The sequence below is a fragment of the Choloepus didactylus genome, chromosome 3, assembly GCF_015220235.1.
Source record: "Choloepus didactylus isolate mChoDid1 chromosome 3, mChoDid1.pri, whole genome shotgun sequence".
NCBI classification, from domain to species: Eukaryota; Metazoa; Chordata; class Mammalia; order Pilosa; family Megalonychidae; genus Choloepus; species Choloepus didactylus.
This window is the reverse complement of record NC_051309.1, coordinates 153,706,009-153,731,836: the sequence shown is the minus strand read 5'-3', so window position 1 is coordinate 153,731,836 and position 25,828 is coordinate 153,706,009. Positions and strand designations below refer to the sequence as shown.

The window sequence follows — 25,828 nt, the reverse complement described above, 5'->3', positions numbered from 1 at the left end:
ATAATTTCACTGGGAAAATGTGGAGTAAGACTTACAAGAAAGAGCCTAATAGACCAAAATCTCTTTTTGAAATTCATATTGTAGAAATCTGATGAACAATTACTAGTTTCTAGAAGATCAAAAGAACTGCAAGAGTTGGTTTTGGTGTCTGATAGAGTAGAGGTCATATCTGTCTTTTGATCTTTCTCTTTTTAATTAAGAGGACTATTGAAGTAGTTTAGGTCCTGGTTATGAGTGATCTGCTAATGTATTTTAATAAAGAAAGGTTCCTTTAGAATATGAATCACTGTTACTCACCACTACTATTTTTATCCAAATGGAAATAATGGATGAGGATTCCAACTTTGAAAGGTTTCATTGTTCTCTGAAGAGAGCCCTGAACCATGTGTACTTGGTTATAGAAACTACTACAAAAGGTTAAAAAGGAGATATTTACCTCACTGAATTAAGTGTTAAGATTGCTGAGACATTTTAGCAGGTTAAGTGCTTTGGCAAATAGCCTTTGGGAACAGTATTTGAATGTAGGTTTGCCTCGCTGCATTTAGGGTTCAGTCCTTGGTGAATATTGATGTCAGTGAAGACCTTTAACCATTACTGGCTTGAAGACTAATTTTTAAAGGGTCATAAACTAAAACAAACTAAATGAAACATGGAAGAATATGTGACAGAGACTATATGGGGCCTTCAAAATCTAGAAGTCCTTATTATCTGGCCTTTTACAGAAAAAGATCCCTATGAGCATAACTCAGTAATTTTTAGGTTCTCAAAATTGCTTATGTTTAAAATCTTAAAATTGATTTGGTGACGTCCTCTTTTATTCCTTTAGGCCATGAATATTGTGACTTCGGTGCTGCTTCTTTATGCCAAAGAGGAGGAAGCCTTCTGGCTGCTTGTGGCTCTGTGCGAGCGCATGCTCCCCGATTACTACAACACCAGAGTTGTAGGTATGTGTGCATGGATTTGACATTTTGATGAAAAGATGTTTCTAGAATGGTGATACATTTCCAGACACCCTAATCCAAGAGTTTCAGACTACCACAGTTTTCCAAAATGGAAATGAGAGGGCTTGCATCAATACAGGTTTTACAAAAAGGAGTCACTTGGAGCTTAAGAAAACACACATGCATCACTGTTACATAAATTATTTTAGGGAACATTTGATGTGCTTGTCACTCCAGGTGCCATGTAAGAGCAACACTAGGTACATCAACCATCAACAGAGCGAATTTTGACAAAAAATTTTAGTGAAGATGATGGAATGCATGAAGAGCAGAAGTATTCAAAATGGGACTATAGGAGTGGAGAAAACAGTATATAAATGTTTCCTAAAGCTGAGTTTCTAAGGTAATTTTCAGAACTGGGTTCATTACAAGCAAACAATCATTATGAGCATTTACGCCCATAGTTGCTCTTCCTCCTTGTAACCACTTTGAGTGTTAGACATTTATTTTAGCAGCACAAGCTTTTCCCTGCTTTCAGTAAAATACCTGCTTTATGCTTCCTCTTGGTGTTCTGTTGTTTTTCCTAAACCTTTGCACACTATCTTGGCTCATTGAAAATATCCTGGTGAATATGCTGGAATGCTTCTAAGTTTAAAAACAAAGCACAATTCACATGAGAGAATAACATATCCAGAACAGCAATTTTATTTATAAGGGTTTGCCAAGTAAGACACTATTGGAGATACTTTGATATATATTATATGCCTAAGCAAATATATGTTTCCCACAAAATACTTGATTGTGTGTCACGAGAATTCTGTAAATGGACTTTCTGAACAATCTTTACAGTTGTCACGTCAGTGCTAGTTTATGGTAGGGAAAGCGGGGCAGGAAGACCCGAGAAAGAGAAGGTTCTGTCCGAACTGATCCAGTGATGAAGCTGGGTGTCAGTGCTGAGGCCTTGTCTAGTGACATAGGCTGATGTCTGGCAGTGCAGTCAGCAGAAACGAGCAAGTGTTCTGTCTCAGCAGAGGGCAAGAGTTGTGAACTGGATTATTACAATCCAGCCATTTGAATGGGTTCCTTAGTAAGAAGGCGTAGGCAGGCAACCTTTGCCCTTTTGTGTCCACCTGTGATGCAGGTGCACTGGTGGACCAGGGTGTCTTCGAGGAACTAGCACGAGACCACGTCCCGCAGCTGTACGACTGCATGCAGGACCTGGGTGTGATCTCCACCATCTCCCTTTCGTGGTTCCTCACACTCTTTCTCAGCGTGATGCCCTTTGAGAGTGCAGTTGTAGTTGTCGACTGTTTCTTCTATGAAGGAATCAAGGTGATATTCCAGCTAGCCCTGGCTGTGCTGGATGCAAATGTGGACAAGCTGTTGAACTGCAAGGATGATGGGGAGGCCATGACCGTTTTGGGAAGGTATTGTACCAAGCCTGACGGAAGACAGCCTCTCTTCTTCCCTCTACTTTCCACCCATTTCTCCTTGGTTTCCTGAGTCTTGATTGATTTCATGGTAATCATAATGCCCATTTCTCCTTGAGCTTGAGGAACTTCTTTTCATATACTTTTTCTTTAGAAGTTAAATACATTTCACTCTGTTCTTAAAGGAAATGCTAGTCATTGGTTTAAAAGTATAGAAAACTGCAGAATTTCAAAAACAATAAAAAAAATTTCAGAAAGTAGATGGAAAACTGAAATGGAGAATTCCACATTGGTCTCCTGACTTCTGACTTACTTCTCCCAGATATTTGGACAGTGTGACCAATAAGGACAGCACGCTGCCCCCCATTCCCCACCTCCACTCCCTGCTCAGCGAGGACGTGGAGCCGTACCCCGAGGTAGACATCTTCAGACTCATCAGAACTTCCTACGAGGTAAGTCTCGTTTCTTAGCTGAGTGTTAGAACACCCCAGAGGCTGGATATATGTCACAGACTTCTGTTGCTAACCCAGGAAAATAGTTCTCCCATGAGTTTACCTGCTTCCTCTTACACTGTGAGAACTAACTGTTGTTAGCTCTGCTACTGCCTCCTCATACCCCATTTTTTGTTTTGTTTGTTTGTTCTGTTTGCTTGTTTTTGCCAGCTGACAGTTTTAGACTGGTTTGGAAATCAGGCACGAACACTAAATGGGATCTGGAATATCTGGTGGGGCTAATACCTTGGTGGCAAATGGCATGACTTAGTCTTTGCTGTGCCTGCTCTGAAGCCTCATCTAGTGCCAGCTAAGATTTAACCCTGGGCGGACTGAGAAGGGGCTATGGAAACGTGTGTAGGAAGTTGACCTGCACAAATTAATCCACTTCCTGTTCTTCTCTGAAGTAGACAACCCAGTCCTCTGAAGTGAAGGACACTCAGAACACCCAGTACCATCCTAGAGCAGACCCAGAGTCCTAACATCACTCTAGAGTTGCTTGGCCTGAGGGTGAGGGGGGGCGTGCCTTCTGTACCATGATGACCCCAGACTCAGCCTGATCTGGCACTTTTAGAGGTGAAAGATCTATGGTGTTGGTTGCCCCATAGCGTTTGGGAACATATGGGGCCTCAAGGACTCAGAAGCTGTAACACTGATGGTTTCTTCATTTCCTGATCCTTGGTTCAGCTTTTTATTAAAAAAGAGATAAGTTGAATATTCTGGGGAGCACACTGTACCTCTACAGATGTTTTGTGACTACGACTAGTGGGTGTCAGCATTCCAACAAGCAACAAGCTGGATAAGGAAGAAATGGTGAGGGTTGGGGTAAGGTCAGAAAAGTCTCTCCTGGCATAAAAAATTCAGTGCTTAAAAAAAAAAAAATGGTACTGCTCCAGAATCCCTGTCAGAAATGTATGTCAAACTGACAATAGGAGAAAGACTGGTGATTTATTATGTTTTTAAATTTCCATTTAGAGTCCATGTGTATTGAAAACAAAACATGTTTAGTTATGTTTTAGAATGATAAGAGTAATACATGTTCATTGCATAAAATGTAGAAATTAGAAAATGTGAAGAAAAAATAAATATAATCCTGTGGACATTTCACCATATTTCCCTCAAGTATTTTTTACTTAAAAATAAGGTCCTACTAAATACTGCTTTGTAATATGAAATTTTTCATGAGCATTCTCTAATACATTAAGTATTGTTTGAAGGTATAATTTTAATGGATTCTTAGTATTCTGCTTTAATGAAGTACTATAATTTAACTGGTCCCCTTTTGCTGGAAATTTACTTCAGTTGCTTCCAAATTTTCAGTACTATATGGAATTCTGCAATAAACTTGTACATAGATATGACATCTCTGATTATTTTCTTAGAATCCGAGAAATGGATTTTCAGCAACTGATCAAAAAGTATGAATTATTTCCAAGCCCCTGACACACTATCCAATTTCCATAAAGGCCATCCCAATTTATATTTTCACCAGTAGAGATTAAGAATAGCTATTTCACTTCCCTTTCTACAAAACTGCTTATTTTCATAATGCTTTTTTTTTAAATCATTGCTCCAAGGCTTTTGGATAGTACATTATCAGGAATTTTGGATGATTATTCTTTTTTTTTTTTTTAAATCTTCATTTTATTGAGATATATTCACATACCACGCAGTCATACAAAACAAATTGTACATTTGATTGTTCACAGTACCATTACATAGTTGTACATTCATCACCTAAATCAATCCCTGACACGTTCATTAGGACACACACAAAAATAACAAGAATAATAATTAAAGTGAAAAAGAGGAATTGAAGTAGAAAAGAACACTGGGTAGCTTTCTCTGTTTGTTTGTTTGTTTGTTTCCTTCCCCTGTTTTTCTACTTATCCATCCATAAACTAGACAAAGGGGAGTGTGGTCCTTATGGCTTTCCCAATCCCATTGTCACCCATCATAAGCTACATTTTTATACAATTGTCGTCGAGATTCCTGGGTTCTGGATTGTAGTTTGATAGTTTCAGGTATCTACCACCAGCTACCCCAATTCTTTAGAACCTAAAAAGGGTTGTCTAAATTGTGCATAAGAGTGCCCACCAGAGTGACGTCTCGGCTCCTTTTGGAATCTCTCTGCCAGTGAAGCTTATTTCATTTCCTTTCACATCCCCCTTTTGGTCAAGAAGATGTTCTCCATCCCACGATGCTGGGTCTGCATTGCTCCTCGGGAGTCATATTCCATGTTGCCAGGGGGATTCACTCCCCTGGGTGTCTGATGCCACGTAGGGGGAAGGGCAGTGATTTCACCTTTCAAGTTGGCTTAGCTAGAGAGAGAGGGCCACATCTGAGCAACAAAGAGGCATTCGGGAGGAGGCTCTTAGGCTCAGTTATAGGGAGGCTTAGCCTCTCCTTTGCAGCAACAGTCTTCCCAAGGGTAAATCCTGTGGTAGAGGGCTCAACCCATCAAACCACCAGTCCCCTATGTCTGTGGTCATGTTAGCAACCATCAAGGTGGGGTAGGCCAATACCCCTGCATTCTCCACAGGCTCCTCAAGGGGGCACTACATATTTTTTTCCTTGTTTTTTTTAACTTTTTTTTTTTTAAATCAACTGTATGAAAAATAAAAAAAATAAAAAAAAATTTAAAAAAAACATACAATAAAAGAACATTTCAAACAGACCATAACAAGGGAGTAAGAAAAAGACAACTAACCTAAGATAAATGCTTTACTTCCAACATGTTCCTGCTCTACCCCAAGAAAGTTACCTAATATAACAACATTTCTGTGAACTTGTTCCTACTATATCCATCAGAAATTAACAGACCATAGTCATTCCTGGGCATTCCCAGAACATTAAATAGCTTATCTGTTCTTCTTGGATTATTGTTCCCCCTTCCTTAATTGCTCTCTATTGCTAGTTCCCCTACATTCTACATTATAAACCATTTGTTTTACATTTTTTAAAGTTCACATTAGTGGTAGCATATAATATTTCTCTTTTTGTGCCTGGCTTATTTCGCTCAGCATTATGTCCTCAAGGTTCATCCATGTTATCATATGTTTCACAACATCATTCCTTCTTACTGCCTTGTAGTATTCCATCGTGTGTATATACCACATTTTCTTTATCCACTCATCTGTTGAAGGACATTTGGGTTGTTTCCATCTCTTGGCAATTGTGAATAATGCTGCTATGAACATGGGCATGCAGATATCTGTTCGTGTCACTGCTTTCCAATCTTCCGGGTATATACCGAGAAGTGCAATCGCTGGATCGAACGGTAACTCTATATCTACTTTTCTAAGGAACTGCCAGACTGACTTCCAGAGTGGCTGAACCATTATACAGTCCCACCAACAATGAATAAGAGTTCCAATTTCTCCACATCCCGTCCAGCATTTGTAGTTGCCTGTTTGTTTAATGGCAACCATTCTAATAGGTGTGAGATGGTATCTCATTGTGGTCTTAATTTGCATCTCTCTAATAACTAGTGAAGCTGAACATTTTTTCATGTGTTTCTTGGCCATTTGTATTTCCTCTTCAGAGAAGTGTCTTTTCATATCTTTTGCCCATTTTATAATTGGGCTGTCTGTACTATTGTCATTGAGTTGTAGGATTTCTTTATATATGCAAGATATCAGTCCTTTGTCAGATACATGGTTTCCAAAAATTTTTTCCCATTGAGTTGCCTGCCTCTTTACCTTTTTGAGAAATTCCTTTGAGGTACAGAAACTTCTAAGCTTGAGGAGTTCCCATTTATCTATTTTTTCTTTTGTTGCGTGTGCTTTGGGCGTAAAGTCTAGGAAGTGTCCACCTAATACAAGGTCTTGAAGATGTTTTCCTACATTATCTTCTAGGAGTTTTATGGTACTTTCTTTTATATTGAGATCTTTGGTCCATTTTGAGTTAATTTTTGTGTAGGGTGTGAGGTAGGGGTCCTCTGTCATTCTTTTGGAAATGGATATCCAACTCTCCCAGCCCCATTTGTTGAAAAGACCATTATGACCCAGTTCAGTGACTTTGGGGGGCCTTATCAAAGATCAGTCGGCCATAGATCTGGGGGTCTATCTCTGAATTCTCAATTCAATTCCATTGATCTATATGTCTATCTTTGTGCCAGTACCATGCTGTTTTGACAACTGTGGCTTTATAATAAGCTTCAAAGTCAGGGAGTGTAAGTCCTCCCACTTGGTTTTTCTTTTTTAGAGTGTCTTTAGCAATTCGAGGCATCTTCCCTTTCCGAATAAATTTGATAACTAGTTTTTCGAAGTCTGCAAAGTAGGTTGTTGGAATTTTGATTGGGATTGCATTGAATCTGTAGATGAGTTTGGGTAGAATTGACATCTTAATGACATTTAGCCTTCCTAACCATGAACATGGAATATTTTTCCATCTTTTAAGGTCCCCTTCTATTTCTTTTAATAGAGTTATGTAGTTTTCTTTGTATAGGTCTTTTACATCTTTGGTTACATTTGTTCCTAGGTACTTGATTTTTTTAGTTGCTATTGAAAATGGTATCTTTTTCTTGAGTGTCTCTTCAGTTTGTTCATTTCTGGCATATAGAAACATTACTGACTTATGTGCATTAATCTTGTAACCCGCTACTTTGCTAAATTTGTTTATTAGCTCTAGTAGCTGTATCATCGATTTCTCTGGGTTTTCCAGATGTAAGATCATATCATCTGCAAACAATGACAGTTTTACTTCTTCTTTTCCAATTTGGATGCCTTTTATTTCTTTGTCTTGCCGGATTGCCCTGGCTAGCACTTCCAGCACAATGTTGAATAACAGTGGTGATAGCAGGCATCCTTGTCTTTTTCCTGATCTTAGAGGGAAGGCTTTCAGTCTCTCACCATTGAGTACTATGCTGGCTGTGGGTTTTTCATATATGCTCTTTATCATATTGAGGAAGTTTCCTTCAATTCCTACCTTTTGAAGTTTTTTTAACAAAAAGGGATGTTGGATTTTGTCAAATGCTTTTTCAGCATCTATTGAGATGATCATTTGATTTTTCCCTTTCGAATTGTTAAGGTGTTGTAATACATTGATTGATTTTCTTATGTTGAACCATCCTTGCATGCCTGGAATGAACCCCAGTTGGTCATGGTGTATGATTTTTTAATGTGTCTTTGGATTCTATTTGCAAGTATTTTGTTGAGGATTTTTGCATCTACATTCATTAGGGAGACTGGCCGGTAGTTTTCCTTTCTTGTAGCATCTTTACCTGGTTTTGGTATTAGATTAATGTTAGCTTCATAAAATGAGTTAGGTGGTGTTCCATTTTCCTCAATGTTTTGAAAGAGTTTAAATAAGATTGGTGTCAGTTCTTTCTGGAAAGTTTGGTAGAATTCTCCTGTGAAGCCATCTGGCCCTGGGCATTTATTTGTGGGAAGATTTTTGATGACTGATTGGATCTCTTTGCTTGTGATGGGTTGGTTGAGGTCTTCTATTACTTCTCTGGTCAGTCTAGGTTGTTCATATGTTTCCAGGAAATTGTCCATTTCCTCTACATTATCCAGTTTGTTGCCATACACTTGTTCATAGTATCCTGTTATAATTTTTTTAATTTCTTCGGGATCTGCAGTTATGTCACCTTTTTCATTCATTATTTTGTTTATATGGGTCTTCTCTCTTTTTGATTTTGTCAGTCTAGCTAGGGGCTTGTCAATCTTGCTGATCTTCTCAAAGAACCAACTTTTGGTGATACTTATCCTCTCTATTGTTTTTTTGTTCTCTATGTCATTTATTTCTGTTTTAATCCTTGTAATTTCTTTTCTTATACTTGGTTTAGGATTGGTTTGCTGTTCATTTTCTAGCTTCTTTAGTTGATCCATTAGTTCTTTGATTTTGGTTCTTTCTTCCTTTTTAATATATGCGTTTAGTGCTATAAATTTCTCCCTCAGTACTGCTTTTGCTGCATCCCATAGGTTTTGGTATGTTGTGTTCTCATTTTCATTTGTATCTATATATTTAGCAATTTCTCTTGCTATTTCTTCTTTAACCCACTGATTGTTTAGGAGTGTGTTGTTTAACCTCCAGGTATTTGTGAATTTTCAAAGTCTCTGATGGTTATTGACTTCTAATTGTATTCCATTGTGGTCAGAGAATGTGCTTTGAATAATTTCAATCTTTTTAAATTTGTTGAGCCTTGTTTTATGTCCCAGAATATGATCTATTCTGGAGAAAGTTCTGTGAACACTAGAGAAGAATGTGTATCCTGGTGATTTGGGATGTAATGTTCTATATATGTCTGTTAAATCCAATTCATTTATCAGATTGTTTAGGTTTTCAATTTCCTTATTGGTCTTCTGTCTGGTTGATCTATCTATAGGAGACAGTGATGTGTTGAAGTCTCCCACAATTATTGTGGAAACATCAATTGCTTCCTTCAGTTTTGCCAGTGTTTCTCTCACGTATTTTGTGGCACCTTGATTGGGTGCATAAACATTTACGATTGTTATTTCTTCTTGTTGAATTGCCCCTTTTATTAGTATGTGGTGGCATTCTTTGTCTCTCAAAACATCCCTGCATTTGAAGTCTGTTTTATCTGAGATTAATATTGCTACACCTGCTTTCTTTTGGCTGTAGCTTGCATGAAATATTTTTTTCCATCCTTTCACTTTCAATTTCTTTGTGTCCCTGTGTCTAAGATGAGTCTCTTGTAGGCAGCATATTGATGGTTCATTTTTTTTAATCCATTCTGTGAACCTATATCTTTTAATTGGGGAGTTTAATCGATTTACATTCAACGTTATAACCATGAAGGCATTTCTTGAATCAGCCATCTTATCCTTTGGTTTATGTTTGTCATATATATTTTTCCCCTCTCTCTATTATTATCCTTGTTTGTACCCATACCGAATCTCTTTAGTACTGAACCTTTCTCCATGTCTCTCTCTCCTTTCTTTGTTTGTCTGTAGGGCTTCCTTTAGTATCTCCAGTAGGGCTGGTCTCTTGTTAGCAAATTCTCTCAGCATTTGTTTGTCTGTAAAAAAATTAAGCTCTCCCTCAAATTTGAAGGAGAGCTTTGCTGGATAAAGTATTCTTGGTTGGAAATTTTTCTCACTCAGAATTTTAAATATATTGTGCCACTGCCTTCTTGCCTCCATGGTGGCTGCTGAGTAGTCACTACTTAGTCTTATGCTGTTTCCTTTGTGTGTGGTGAATTGCTTTTCTCTTGCTGTTTTCAGAACTTGCTCCTTCTCTTCCATGTTTGACAGGGTGATCAGAATATGTCTCGGAGTGGGTTTATTTGGATTTATTCTATTTGGAGTTCGCTGGGCATTTATGATTCATGTATTTATGCTGTTTAGAAGATTTGGGAAATTTTCCCCAACAATTTCTTTGAATACTCTTCCTAGACCTTTACCCTTTTCTTCCCCTTCTGGAACACCAATGAGTCTTATATTTGGATGTTTTATATTATCTATCATATCCCTGAGGTCTGTTTCGATTTTTTCGATTTTTTTCCCCATTCTTTCTCTTGTGCTTTCATTTTCCATTCTGTCATCTTCCAGGTCACTGATTCGTTGTTCAACTTCCTCTAGTATTGTACTATGAGTATCCAGAATCTTTTTAATTTGGTCAACAGTTTCTTTAATTTGCATAAGATCATCTATTTTTTTATTTAGTCTTGCAGTGTCTTCTTTATGCTCTTCTAGGGTCTTCTTGATTCCCTTTGTATCCCGTACTATGGTCTCATTGTTCATCTTTAGTTCTTTGATTAGTTGCTCTAGGTTCTGTGTCTCTTCTGATCATTTGATTTGGGTGCTTGGGCTTGGGTTATCCATATTGTCTGGTTTTTTCAAATGCTTTATAATTTTCTGTTGTTTTTGGCCTCTTGGCATTTGCTGAACTTGATAGGGTTCTTTTAGGATTTGTAGACCAATTGAAGTCCTTATCTCCAATTTATGAGATCTACAGCTTCATGGAGTACACTTTCTCTAACTAACCAGCAGGTGGCGTCCACGAGCCACCTGTTCTCCACAAGCCAGTTCTCCCCTGATTTGCCTTTGTGGTGAGTGGGGGAGTGAGTCTTGTGGGGTCCAATTGGTGTACCAAGCTTGCGTGTGTAGTTGGTGTTGCCCGCCCTGTATATGGGGCGTGTGTCTGGGCGGTCAGAGAGTGGGGGTGGCTCTAACAATCAAATCTCGCTGGTGTTCCTGGAGTTTTAAAGCTGCTGCAATAGTCTAATCCTTCAGTTCAGTCCTGCCACAGTTTGTCTCTGCCACTGACCCACAAGTCCTTGGTATTCGCGTATGGCTCCTGAGACTTGCGAGTGGGTCCCTCTTCCAGGCTGTGCACCCCCTGGTCCTCTGTTGAGGGATGGCTGTGCTATGTCCCAGGTGAGTGCTGTCCCCCCAGGTTGGTTCTGGGCTGCTGGGCTGTGTAGGGAGGCTCCCAGTCTGCTGAAATGATGGCTGAATGGGACTTTGTTAATTTACACTGCTCCACCTTCCCAACTCTGGGACAACCAGCTGAGGGTGCAGGGAAGGCTAGTCCACGCCCAGTTTTGTGGTGTGTGCCTGTTATTTGAAGCACTTCCATCACACTGGGTTGTCTGGAACAGCTCTGGGCTATGGGGCTGGTGATGGGCAGGAGTGTTTCCTGTCCACCAGGATGATGGCTGTGAGCAGATACCCCCCTTTTCTTGGGAAGTTGTGGTGTTTAGTGAATTTTCTCAGCACTGGATTATTGCCTTTTGTCTCAGAGCTCTCTTAGTTCTGCTCTTGTCTTGCCCTGCCCAAATTGCAAGTCTTTGAGGCTTTCTATATTGGGCTTCTTAGAGTAATTGTTTTAGAAAAAGAAAAAAGGATTAAAAAAAAAAAAAAAAGGGCCCTCCTCACAGATCTAATGGGTTATTGAAATGCTAAGAGACAAAGCAATTAGGGCCATTAAGGAAAGGTCCACAGGGCAGAGAGATCAGCTTTTCTTCGGGATTTGCATATGAGCCTCAGGGCCTGAGCTCTGCCCTTCCCCTTTCTATGTTCACCAGAACTCCAAAAAATCCTCCGCTTTTATTTTGGAGTTTTTCTTGCTGTTTTTTGCTATGCCTGTCTCCTCTCTGCTGGGCTGGCTGCTCTCAGATTCTCTGGTGTCTGGTCTGTGGTTGGAGTTTGGATCAGTAGAATGAGTTTCCGATAATAGCTGCCACTGCAGTTCTCCCTTCTCCTTCCCAGCGCTGATGGCCCCTCCTCCCACGGGACTGAGCCTGGCAGGGAGGGGCGCGGGTCCCCTGGCCACAAAAACTTACAGATTTCTCTGATCTCAGCAGTTCAATGTGTTCATGAGTGTTGTATGAAGTATGCCCAAAGTCAAATTGCTCTGTGGTGTCCAGTCCACGCAGTTCCTGGCTTTCTACCTACTTTCCTGGAGGAGTAACTAAAACATACAGCTCACCAGTCCGCCATCTTGCCCCACCTCTGGATGATTATTCTTCCAGAAAAAGTACCCATGTGATTATAGACAGTAATTATTACTATTATGTTGGGGTTGTTTTTCTAAAGGCATGCCCTGAAACCCTTATTGTTAAGAGTATTCTGGACCAATATAATAAAGCTTAGTATATAGATTCAGACTTTGATCCCAACAGTACATAACCTACCATTATTCTGTGGTTCACAGTCCATTTTTAATGGGAGAGAGAAGAGATTGGAGACAAGATCAAGGGCTAGTTTGCATTTACAACCTGTCTGGCCAATCCTTAACAGTTGCCCTAAGCTTCCAAGCTTCCTATGTAGGACCCCACAGTAGTTACCTTTCTCTACTAAGGAAGATGGCTCCTTTTATTTATATCAGTGACTATATTACCTGGTCTCTCAGTGCATAATAACTGATTGTCACCACCCTGCTCTGAAGTTCCCAATGTCTCTCCACTACCTTTTAGATCAACTTGAAGAGAACACCACACATTCTTGCCTACCATTTTTCCCCCTCCCAACCATTCATTTGGGAGTTCTAAATCCTGCCTGTGCATTAAAATCACCTGCAAGGCTTTTTAAAATATAAATTCCCAGGGTCCATTCAAGACCAATTAAATCTGAGTCTCTGGGCATGAGGTCTAAGAATAAATATATTTTTAAAGATTCCCCAGGTGATTCTAGTGCCCAGTGAGAATCACTGTCCTCAATGCAGAATGGGGCCTCCAATCACTGAAGTAGATTATAACCTGGTTTGGATTAAGGTGTGACACCTGAATGTTCTAAGGTATACAGCACATTTCTACTTTCTGCACTTTGCATAATTAGCTGTGAAAATGGAAAAGCAGGAAAGAATACTGAAGTCACATTCACCTTTTGAAAGGTGGTCAAGGGCTTCTCAAATTGGTAGAGGTTGGTCTAATATTGATCATATTTCACCTTCTAAGTGGAGATGTCAACTTTACTTCATAAATGCCTTGTGTGGAAAACATCTCTCATTTTAAGTTGCCCCAAACCCCTGCTGAAGGGAGTTATATGGACATTTTGAGGGTATTATTTTCTTTTCTGGGAGCTCTGTGTATAAAGCTCTGGATTTTGGCAAAATTTTACAAGAAGTAGAAGACAAAGTCCCAACCCTAAAGATAAATACACAGACAGAGATTACTCTCCTGGAAGGTGCAGGGACACGTTGTTAAGCAACCTTACAGCAGGCAGACAACCGTCACAGAGCTTCTTCATGAGCAAGCTGACCCAGCCAAGTGGGTTTAGTCTGAGAGTTGTTAAACAGGGACAAGGATTCAGCTAATAAGACAAAAGAAGTGATTGGGGCAGGTGAACCAGTTATGAAAATTGTGAGTAATGTGTTGGGCTTGTTAATGATGACTATGAGTTTCCAATCATTGAGAGCCTGCCATGTGTGAGGCAGGGTGCTGGGTGCTGCATATACAGCCCTGCCAGGTAAATGTCATCCCATTTTAAGGTGCAAAGTATGTCAGGAGAGGTTGAGTGAATTTTTCAAAGCCACACACCTAGAAAGTGGCAGAGTCAGTATCCAAATAAAACCAGAGCAAGGGGTTTTGTCTGGGTAAAATGGAGATGAATTTGTAGATGTACATATGGTCCTGAGGTCAATAGGTCAAATAGAAGCTGGCTAATGGTGAGTCATGAAACCACTAATTGATTTGCAAGGCACCCAACAGTTACTGGAAACTGAGAATTTTTGTTCAAGAACATTATTTCTGCTTCCTGTGTATTGAATACATTGGAGTGGGAGAGCTGAAGGAATAGAGACTAGCAGAGAAGATACTACAGTTGTGTCAGTGGGGAAGATCCAAGAGATGCAAGAAATATTTGTCTGTTTATTTATTCAACAAATATTTATTTAAGATTTTACAAGTGCACAAGGGGCAAAGATGGTCATTATATGATACAGGGGACAATTCAACAGGAAGATGTAATAATTATATATGCACCTAACATGCAAAGCCCCAAAATATATGAAGCAAATACTGACAGATTTGAAGGACAGCTTGACAGTTCTACTGTAATAGTAGGAGACTTTAACACACCACTCCCAATAATGGATAGAATATTTAGTTGGAAGATCAATAAGGAAGTACATGACTTCAGTGATACACTAAACTAACTAGACCTAAGAGACACGTATAGAACACTGCACCCAACAAAAACAGAATGCACGTTCTTCTCAAGTGCACATGGATCATTCTCCAGGATAGACTGTCTGTTGGGTCACAAAACAAGTCTCAATAAATTCAAAAATATTGAAGTCATGCAATGTATATTCTCCAACCACAACAGAATGAAGCTGGATATCACTAACGGGGGAGAAATGGAAAATTCACAAATACGTGGAAATTAAACAGCATATTCTTACACAACCAATGGGTGAAAGAGAAAATCAGAAGCAAAATTAGGAAATCTCTGAGTCAAATGAAAATGAAAATACAACATACCAAAACTTATGGGATGTAGTGAGAGCAGTGCTGAGAGGAAAATTTATAGTTCTAAATACTTACATTAAAAAAGAAGAAAGACTTCAGATCAGAGACCTAACCTCAAAACTGGAAGAGCTGGATAAAGAAGAGCAAACTAAACCCAAATCAAGGAGAAAGAAGGAAATAACAAAATTAGAGCAGAGATAAATGTGTGTGTGTGTGTGTGTGTGTGTGTGTGTGTGTATTTATAAAACAATAGAGAGAATCAGGAGAATCCAAAGTTGGTTCTTTGAAAAGAGCAATAAAATCAACAAACCTTTATCTAGACTGACAAAGAAAAAAAGAGAGGATACAAATAACAAAAATCAGAAATGAAAAGGGGAACATTTTACCAACCCCACTGAAATAAAAAGGACTATAAGAAGATAACTATGAGCAACTGTTTGCCAATACATTAGATAACCTAGATGAAATGGCAAAGACTTAGAAACAAATTACCTACATTGACTTCAGAAGAAATAGAAGATCTCAACAAACCAATCACTAGTAAAAAGGTTGAATCAGTAATCAAGAACCTCCCAACAAAGAAAAGCCCAGGACCAGATGGCTTCACAGGGGAATTATACCAAACATTCCAAGAAGACTTAACTCTAAATATGCTCAAAGTCTTCTGAATGCCCTCCCCCCTATATGGGATCTGACACCCAGGGGAGTGAATTTCCCTGGCAACTAGGAATATGACTCCCAGGGAGGAATCTAGACCCAGCATCGTGGGATGGAGAACATCTTCTTGACCAAAAAGGGGATGTGAAAGGAAATGAAATAAGCTTCAGTGGCAGAGAGATTCCAAAAGGAGCTGAGAGGTCACTCTGGTGGGCACTCTTATGCACAATATAGACAACCCTTTTTAGGTTCTGATGAATTGGAAAAGCTAGCAGTAAATACCTGAAACTATCAAACTACAACCCAGAACCCATGAATCTTGAAGACAATTGTATAAAAATGTAGCTTACGAGTCGTGACACTGTGGGAAAGCCATAGGGACCACACTCCACTTTGTTTAGTTTATGGATGGATGAGTAGAAAAATGGGGGAAGGAAAAAAAAAAAAAAAAAGGTGCCCAGTGTTCTTTTTTACTTTAATTGTTCTTTTTCACTTTAATTTTTATTCTTATTATTTTTGTGTGTGTGGTAATGAAAATGTCAAAAATCAATTTTGGTGATGAATGCATAACTATGTAATGGTACTGTAAACAACTGAATGCACACTTTGTTTTTTATGACTGCATGGTATGTGAATATATCTCAATAAAAATGAATTTTAAAAAAAGTCTTCTGAAAAATTGAAGAACAGGGAACACTCTTGAAGTCATTCTACAAGGCCAACATCACTCTCATACCAAAGCTGGATAAAGATACCACAAGAAAAGAAAACTACATACCAATATCCCTTATGAATATAGATGCAAAAACTTTCAACAAAATACTGCCAGACTGAATCCAATAGCACATTCAAAGAATTTTACACCATGATCAAGTGGGATTTATCCTTTGTATACAAGGTTGATTCAACATAAGAAGATCAGTTAATGTAATACACCACATTAACAGAATGAAGGTGGAAAAAACCACATGGTCCGCTCAATTGATGCAAAAAAGGCATTTGATGAAATGTAGCACATTCCTTGATAAAAAAACACTTACAACACTAGGGATAGAAGGAAACTTCCCCAACATGATAAGGGGAATATATGAAAGGCCCCCAGCTAACATCATACTTAATGATGAAAGACTGAAAGCTTTCCCTCAAAGATCAGGAACAAGACAAGGTATTCACTGTCATCACTGTTATTCAACATTGTACTGGAAGTTCTTGCCAGAGCAATTAGGCAAGAGAAAAAAAAGGGGATCCAAACTGGAAAAGAAGAAATAAAGCTTTCCCTATTTGCAGATGATATGACTGTATATACGGAGATCCTGAAAAACCCACAACAACGCTCCTAGAGCTAATAAATGAATTAAGCATAGTGTCAGGGTACAAGATCAGTACCCACAAATCAGTAGTATTTCTATACAGTAGCAGTGGCAAATCAGAAGAAATCAGAAAAAATTTCCTTTCACAATAGCAACTAAAAAGATCAACTACCCTGGAATAAATCTAACCAAGGATTAAAAGGACTTGTACACAAGAAATTACAAAACATTGCTAAAAGAAATTAAAGAAGGTCTAAATAAATGGAAGGACAGTTTGTATCATGGATTCGAAGACTAAAGATTGTTACGATGTCAATCTTACCAAAGTAATTTAAAGATTCAATGCAATCCCAATCAAAATTCCACAACCTTCTTTACAGAAATGGAAAAGCCAATCATCAAATTTATTTGGAAGGATAAAGGGCCCTGAATAGCTAAAGCCATCTTGAAAAAGATGAATGAAGTTGGAGGCCTCATACTTCCCAGTCTTAAAGCTTACTACAAAAGCCACAGTCATCAGAACAGCATGGTATTGGCACAAGGACAGACATACAGACCAATGGAATAGAATTGAGAACTCAGAATCAACCCTCACATTTATGACCAACTGATTTTTGACTAGGTGGAAAAGACCACTTAATTGGGAAAGAATAGTCTTTTCAACAGATGGTGCTGGGAAAAGTGGATCTCTATTTGCAAAAATATATATAAGGAGGACTGTTCTGGTTTGCTAATGCTGCCATTATGCAAAATACCAGAAATGTGTAGGCTTTTATGAAGGGGTTTATTTGGTTACAAATTTACAGACCTGAGCCCATGAAAGTGTCCAAACTAAGGCATCAACAATAAGATACCTTCACCCAAGAACGGCCAATGGGGTCCAGAAAACCTCTGTCAGCTGGGAAGACATGTGGCTCACATCTGCTCTCCCAGGTTGTGTTTCAGCTCCTCTCTTAGCTCCTGTGTGTCCTTAGCTTAGCATCTCCAAACGTCCTTCTGTCCACAACTACAAGCATATCTGAACATCTCTGTCAGCTCCCAAGTGTCTCTCCAAAAATCTCTGTAAGCTGCTCTCAGGGCATTTTTTTCCTCTCTTAGCTTCTCCAGAGCAAACTCTGGGCTAGCATCTCAAAGCATCAGCAAGCAACTCCATCAGCTTCCAAGCTTCTAATGTCTGTGTCCTGGCTTAGCGTATCCTGGGGCATTTTCCTTTCTCTGCTCTCTGTAAGAGCTCCCTTTAAAGGACTCCAGTAAACTAATGAAAACTGACCCTGAATGGGTGGGGTCAAATCTCCATAGAAACAGTCAATCAAAAGATCACACCCTAATCAAAAAGATTAATCAATCTGCCCCAGAAGATTACATTAAAGAATATGGCTTTTTCTGGGGGGACAGAATATATCCAAACCGGCACAAGGACCCCTACCTCACACAATATACAAAATCACCTTAAAATGTGTCAAAGAGCCAGAATCATAAAACTCCTTGAAGAAAACTTGGGGAAGCTTCTATAGGACCTTGTGTTAAGCAATGGTTTCTTAGACTTTATACCTAAAGCACAAGCAACAAAAAGAAAAAATAGATAAATCAAACCTCATCAAAATTAAAAACTTTTGTTCCTCAAAGGACTTTATCATGAAAGTAGAACAACAACCTACACAATAGGAGAAAATATTTGGAAATCACATATGCGATAAAGGATTAATATACAGAATATATAAATAAATCTTTCAACTTTACAAAAAAAAGACAAAACAACTCAATTTAAAAATGGGCAAAAGACTTGAAGAGACATCTCTCCAAAGAAGATATACAAATGGCCAGAAAGCACATGAAAAGATTTTCAACATCATTAGCCATCAGGGAAATGCAAATAAAAACCACAATGAGATACCCTCCTACACCCATTAAAATGGCCACTATTTAAAAAATGGAAAATAGCAAGTGTTGGAGAGGATGTGGAGAAATAGGAACACTCATTCATTGTTGGTGGGAATGTAAAATGGTGCAGCCACTGAGGAAGACAGTGTGGCAGTTCCTCAGGTAGTTAAGTATAGAATTACCATTTGACCCAGCAATCCCACTCCTAGGCATATATCCAAAAGAATTGAAAGCAGTTACTCAGACAGATATTTACATACTGATGTTCATAGTGGCATTATTTACAATTATCAAAAGATGGAAGCAACCCAAGTGTCCCTCAACCAATGAATGGATACATAGAATGTGATATATACACATATAATGGAATATTGTTCAGCCGTAAAAAGGAACAAAGTCCTGAAGCATGAGACAACATAAATGAAACTTGAGGACGTTATGTTGAATAAGGACAAATATTGTATGATCTCACTAATATGAACTAATTATCCTTTGTAAACTCATGGACATAGTATCTAGGATATAGGTTACCAGGAGATAAAATGAGGCTAGAAAATGGGGAGCAGTTGCCTAAGATGTGCAGAATTTTAAACTATGTTCAATTTGAGTGAGTGGAAATGATAGAGGTGATGATAGCACGTTATTGTGAATATAATTAACAGCACTGAACTGTGTGTGTGAGTGTAGTTGATAAGGGAAGTTTAGAGTCATATATGTCGACAGAAGGAAAGCTAGAGGTTAAAGCATGGGAATGTGTAAGTCAGTAAATCTTGTGGTGGATGATGACTGTGATTAACAGTACAAATATAAAAAATTTCCTCAATGAACTAGAACAAATATACAAAACTGTTAAAAGAGTTAATAGTAGAATGGTATATGGGGAAAAATTGCACCTACTGCAAACTATAGACTATAGTTAACAGTAGTATCTTAATATTCTTTCATCAACAGTAACAAATGTACTGCACCAATGCTAGGAATCAATGATGGGGGAGAATAAAGGGTACCGGATGGTTTGGGCTTTCTCTTTTGTTTTGTTTTTGTTTTTTTTGTTTTTGTTTTTGTTTTTTTTGGTTTTTTTTTTTTTTTTGGCTTCCTGAAGTAATGAAAATGTTCAAAAATTGATCATGGTGATGAATGCACAACTATATTCTGATACTGTGAGCCATTGCTTATATACTTTGGATGGATTGTATGGGGTGTGAATATATATCAATAAAATTGCATTAAAGGAAAAAAATTAAAAATTTTAAAAAAGAAGGAAGTCCTGATACATGCTGCAACATGGATGAAACTTGAAGACATCATGTTGGGTAAAATAAGCCAGGCACAAAGGGACAAATATTGTATATCTTGCTGATTTGAAACAATTAGAATATGCAAACTCATAGAGTCAGAATCTAGAATATAGGTTACCAGGGAATGGGGTGGGGACAGGGAATGGGAAGTTAAGGCTTAAAATGTGCAGGGTTCCTATTGTCTTGGTAATGGATGGTGGTGATGGCAGCATGACATTGTGAACACAACTAACAGCACTGAAATGCATGTCTGAATATGATTAAAGGGGGGTAATGTCAGATATATATGTAACAGAATAAAAAAATTTTTTTAAATCCATGGAACTACACTATATAAACAGTGAACCCTAAGTTTAACCATGGACTATATATACTTAATAGTACAATTATAAAAAGTGCTATCACCAGTTATAACAAATGTTCCATGACAATGCAAGGTGTTAGTGGTGGAGTGATGTGTAGGAATCCTGTATTTTATGCAGGATTGTTCTGTAAACCCACCACCGCTCTAACAAAGGGGGAGAAAGATTTTACATGTGCCTATCCTATTCCAGTCATCATACTCACCTTATGCATTGTCAACACCCAGTATGACTTTTGTCTTTCTTTATTCTTTATTCTCTTTAACTTATAGAAATGGTCAAGCACAGTACCAGTCAAGAGGATAATATAATGCATTTCCATGAACCCATCACCCAGTTCCAGCAGTTACCAACATTTCCCAGTCTTTGTTTCATCAATCCCTTTACCCCCACCCCCAGAGTATTTTAAAGGAAATCTCTGACAGCATATTATTTTGTAAGCCTTTCATTTTATGTCCCTCACAGATATGGGCATTTGAGGCATGACATTTTTTGTTAATTCATAGCTTTGATTTTCAAGTTTAAATTTTAAAAGTTCATTAATCCCTTAAAAAAAGGATGTGAACCTGTAATTTAGTTATCACAGTTGTTACTGGAACCTTAGTTATGACATTAGCAGGTTTTGCCTGATTTAAAGATATTTAAAGATACCACCTCTGCTTCTTCCTCCTTTTTTGTCAACAATACTGGATTAATAACAGCTACCATACTTCTTGTTTTACACACTTGGTGCATAAAATTCTTGCACCAACCCAAGAGGTAGGGAGTATTTTCCCTGTTTTGCTGATGAGAAAGCTGAAGTTCATCAGCTTCTGTGAAATGTTTGTGAAATTTGTGACTTGCCTCTTTATCCAGCTATGAAACTGTGCTCTTTGTACCATGCCATGTAAGAGCATGTCTCCTTTGTAGGGACTGGACTTTACATTAAATGGTGTGTATTTACAGAAAATGCTCTAGAGCAGAGTCACAAATTTACATGACTATGGGGCATGCACATGAGGTGGGCATGGGACTGACAATGGGGAAGGGGTTCTTAGGGAGCAGAGAACACAGGCCTGCCAGGGTCAGCCGTCACTTTGCCAGAACTTTTGATTTTTATTTGAATTGTTCTTATTCAAATAAAATTTTTTTAAATATTCCCTGGGCCAAACAAAACACGACCATGGACCGTCTAGCCTACTGGCTACCTGTTCTTGGTCTCTGCTTTAGAGCAACTTTTAAAGTAACCTCTAGGCAACCGTAACAACATCATCCTTAGGATTTTTCATACCTTATTAGATTTAATGATCACAAGCCTCAGATGCAGACGCAGTTTTTATGCCCTTTTTACAGACAGAAGAACGGCAGCTCAGGGAGGTTAAGTAACTTGCCAAGTTTCCTCAGTATGTCGGAACTGGGGTTTAAAACCCAGGTCTACCTCTAATGTGCTTCTCATTATTTCTTATCTCTTAACCAGCAGGTTCAAGCGACAGCTGATGTTCTGTCAATTCACATGGGTTATTTTACGTTGAAGCCAACTAAAATGTTACTGTAATGTCATATTTACCTTATATGGCAACTGCTCCTCTGGTTATTTGTGCTAGGCAAAGGCTTTAAAAGACATGAGTACCTTGGGAAATCTAAATTTAGGTTATAAAATATGGGCTTGCTTTCTGAAAAAGCAATATGGGGGTGTCCCATGGTTAGAAATATGATGAGTTGAGGCTTTTGCAAAGATCAGAGTACCCTAGAGAGAGGACAGCCCGTTCAGCAAACTGAGCTCCAGTGAGAAAAGCCCCCATGCTGACTTCACTTCCTTGTCCCTCCTCTTCTTCCTCCTCACCCCTCCTTGTCCTCCACTTCCCCTCCCCCCCGAATATCTCCTCCCCACCCAACACACACGGTCACTCATACAGACAGATACCACAACTGCCAAAGAAGACGGTTGAGTAGAACATGGGTAAGATGCTCTTTTAACTGTACTTGAGAACCGTCTCCCTCTCTTGGTATCTGCCCCCCATAACTTTATGTACAAAGACTCACATTCCATCTGACTCCTGACTCACACTTTCAAGGCAGAGCCTCCTCAGTACTTCAGGTATTTTGGAGAATTTTCTGATTGATGAAAGGACTCGCAGGTGTGAATGGTGCTCATTCCTCTGGCCAGCAGTAGTGAACACTGTACTCTATACCTGCAGAATAAGCACCCCACAAATTAAGAAAATTTTAAGCATTTGAGCATAATTTAGATGATCTAGTCTTACGAGTTAATAAATAAACCATGGACCGTGGATCTCAGAAACAGTGTGAATTTCCCTGTGATGGGCAGACTTGTTCAGATGATTCCATGGATATTATTATGGCCTAAATAGAGACTTTTTTTTTTTTTTTTTTTTTTTTTTTTTAAGAATTGTGGCATTTAACTATTTAAATTCCTCTTTGGAGGATTTAGAAAGGAGGAACCTATTCAGCTTAATTGAGCTCAGCCCTTGTGGTCTTTTTCTTTTCAAAATCTGTATCTGTTCTCAACCCTCCCCTGTCTTCCCAACAGTATAAGGGAAAGGTTTGAAGGACAAAGTAAATCACAAAGAGTCTGCCCAGCTTGGCTTATTTTTCTCAGTTTTAGAATTGTGAGATTTATCCATATTGTTCATTTTTATTGCTGCGTAGTATTCCATTGTGTGTCTATACCACCTTGTATTTATCCTGTTTGTTTATACTGTTAATGAGCATTTGGGTAGTTACTCACTTTGGATTAATATTGTTGCCATGAATATTCTAGTACATGACTATTGGTACGAAATATATACACTTCTCTCTTAGATATATAGTTAGGAGTAGAATTTGTGGGTCTCAGGTGTAAATCTGTTCAGATTTGACAGATAGTGCCAGACAAATTTCCGAAGTTGTTGTAACAACTGATATTCCCACCAGCAGAATACGAGAGTTCTGGTTGCTCCACATCCTTGCCAACACTTGATATTGTCCATTGACTTTTCCTTTATCTTTTAAATATATTTAATAATTGAAGTCAATGCTTCTATGGGTTGCTTCATACTTTAAGCAGAGTTTCTTTTTTTTTAATTCTGTGTCACCAAGAGATACCAAAACTTACATATTCTTTTGCTAGCTTCAGATAGGAAGACTAGTTTGGCTTTTGAAATGTAGTTCAACAAATACTTATACTTGATTTAAACATTTTGGAATTTGAAAATGTAGTTAGCCTGTAGTGTCTGCCATGCAGAGATGTACAATACTGATTTCTGAACCAGAAGAACAAGTGCTGTTGAACTAGAAATAAGGAGAATGGATCCTCACACAAACATTTCTTCCACCCTCCTAGTCTAATACTTGGCCTTAGATACTTCCTTTCCTCTTGCCAAGGAAATTTTTCCTTTAAAATAGTCCCACCCAGCCACCCCAATTGTCTTTATAGGCTTATTTAACCCCTCATCTTCTCAATGAACTGTTGATTTGAGGAAGTCTTATTTGGCTTTCAAAAATTAGTTCAACTGCTGAAATGCATGAGAATTTCCATAATTATTTATGATCATTAAGTGGCTTTGATGCATTGATTAAATTCATGTGACAGATCATTTCTCATATGTGTCAGAATTGTGTCTCCATCAGTTCTGCAATCATGAAGTCTGTTTCACCAGATTTTTCAGAAACACCAATGTTTTAGTTTTCTAGACTACCAAGAAAATACAATGGCAATGGATTGGCTTAAACAATGGGAATTTATTAGCTCACAATTTTGAGGCTAAAAGAAAATCCAAATCAAAGTGTCATCAAAGCAGTGCTTTCTTCCCTAAGACTGTCATTCTGGGGATAGCTGCTGGTGATCCTTGGCTCCTACGTGGCAATGCACATGGCGGCATCCCCTGGTCTCTCCCTTCTCTTTGGGTTCCTTCAAATTGCAGCTTCTTACTTCTCTGTTTCTGAATTTCACTCGCTTATAAAGGACTCCAGTGATAGGACTAAGCCCCGTCCTGACTGAGGTGGGCCACACCTTAATTTAAGTAACCTCATCAAAAGGTCAATGGATTCACACCTACAGGAATGGATTAAATTTAAGAACATGTTTTTGGGGGGTACATACAGCTTCAGACCACCACAATCAATATTGCTTCTTTCCAGAAATTTGGAACTATTCGAGCAGATTTGATTGAGCAGATGAGATTCAAACAGAGACTGAAGGTGATCCAGACACTTGAGGATACTACCAAACGGAATGTGGTAAGTCCCTGGAGAAATAGCATGTGGCCTTCTTTCTCCCTCCTTTCTCCCACTCCTAAGGGCTCATAAATTCCTTCTTGACAGAGCTGAAAATGATTTAAAAGGAGAAAGTCAAGAATATTCCTGATAGGATATTTTTTCAGTTTGTGAAATCTTTTGTGTTTATTGTCATAGGTGCGAACCATTGTGACAGAAACTTCCTTTACCATTGATGAGCTGGAAGAACTTTATGCTCTTTTCAAGGTGAGTTTTAAAGTTAATTCATGTACACTCAAGGGAAAAAAAGAGTCACTTTAATACTTCACTTAGTTCTTGATTTTTCTGTTAAATTGCTAAAGGACAGCCTGCATCTCAATATGCATAACAAGGAAGATATAACTGAGAGTTCAAAACTGCAGTAGTTAATATGAAGACTAAACAAATTTTTATAACTGATTTAAATTAATGTTTTTTCTCTTCCTTACTCCACATAATTTGTAGCTGTTTATTTGGACCTAAGAAAATGTGGCATCACTTTATAATACTCATTGGAACATAGCAATCGAGTTGAAATTCTGCCTGAAATTATTATAAATTGTAAGACTATAAAGCACTCTTTAAAAGAGGTAATATGTAGCTAAAATAAGAATAAGACTATTGGAATGTTTAAGGAAAGCATAATTGGTTAAATGTCTGTGCTTTCCATTTCATAATTTAGCCCTTACCCACCTTGATTCTTAATAAGAAAGTATTATGGTAGTAAATAAGGCAATGTACAATTTTTCATCTAGAAAAAATATTGTGTCATGACTGTCATTATCAACATCATAGCTAAAATGTGGCAATTGACTGAAAGAGAGACTAAAAGATGCCTTTTTGTCGGGTGCCAATTTTATAATGATCTCTAATTGAGTGGCTTCCTGTATGTGGTACTTTTTACTGCCAGAACTAAGTTTTGCTGTTTTGAGCACTGCAAAGATAGCATATTGCATAAAGGCATAAATATAACAACCTTATTTAAGCACTAATAGACCTTACAATCAGAGAACATGTGAGCTAAGGAGTTGTGCCAGTTTGTATATATTATGTCCCCCAGGAAAAGCCATATTCTTTAATGCAATCTTGTAGGGGTAGATGTATTAGTGTTGATTATGTTGGAATCTTTGGATTAGGTTGTTTCCATGGAGATGTGACCCACTCAACTGTAGGTGATAACTCTGATTAGATAATATTGATGGAGGCATGGCCCCGCCCATTCAGCGTGGGTCTTGATTAGCTCACTGGAGCCCTATAAAAGCTCAGACAGAAGGAACTCACTGCTAGCTGCAGCTGAGAGACACATTTTGAAGACAGCCATTGGAAGCTGACACTGACATTTTG

The 25,828-nt window shown here is 38.4% G+C and overlaps 1 protein-coding gene across 2 annotated transcripts in view; it reads left to right on the top strand.

Moving 5' to 3' along the window:
- The window catches only part of TBC1D9 (TBC1 domain family member 9), a 157,958-nt gene that overhangs the window by 115,869 nt on the left and 16,261 nt on the right, over positions 1-25,828 (top strand). The window contains exons 11-15 of one of the 2 annotated variants that reach the window (XM_037830710.1): positions 827-944; positions 2,083-2,368; positions 2,694-2,823; positions 24,371-24,469; positions 24,644-24,712. In XM_037830710.1, coding sequence (XP_037686638.1) covers positions 827-944; positions 2,083-2,368; positions 2,694-2,823; positions 24,371-24,469; positions 24,644-24,712 — 702 coding nt within the window. The other variant, XM_037830711.1, reaches the window with a different exon arrangement.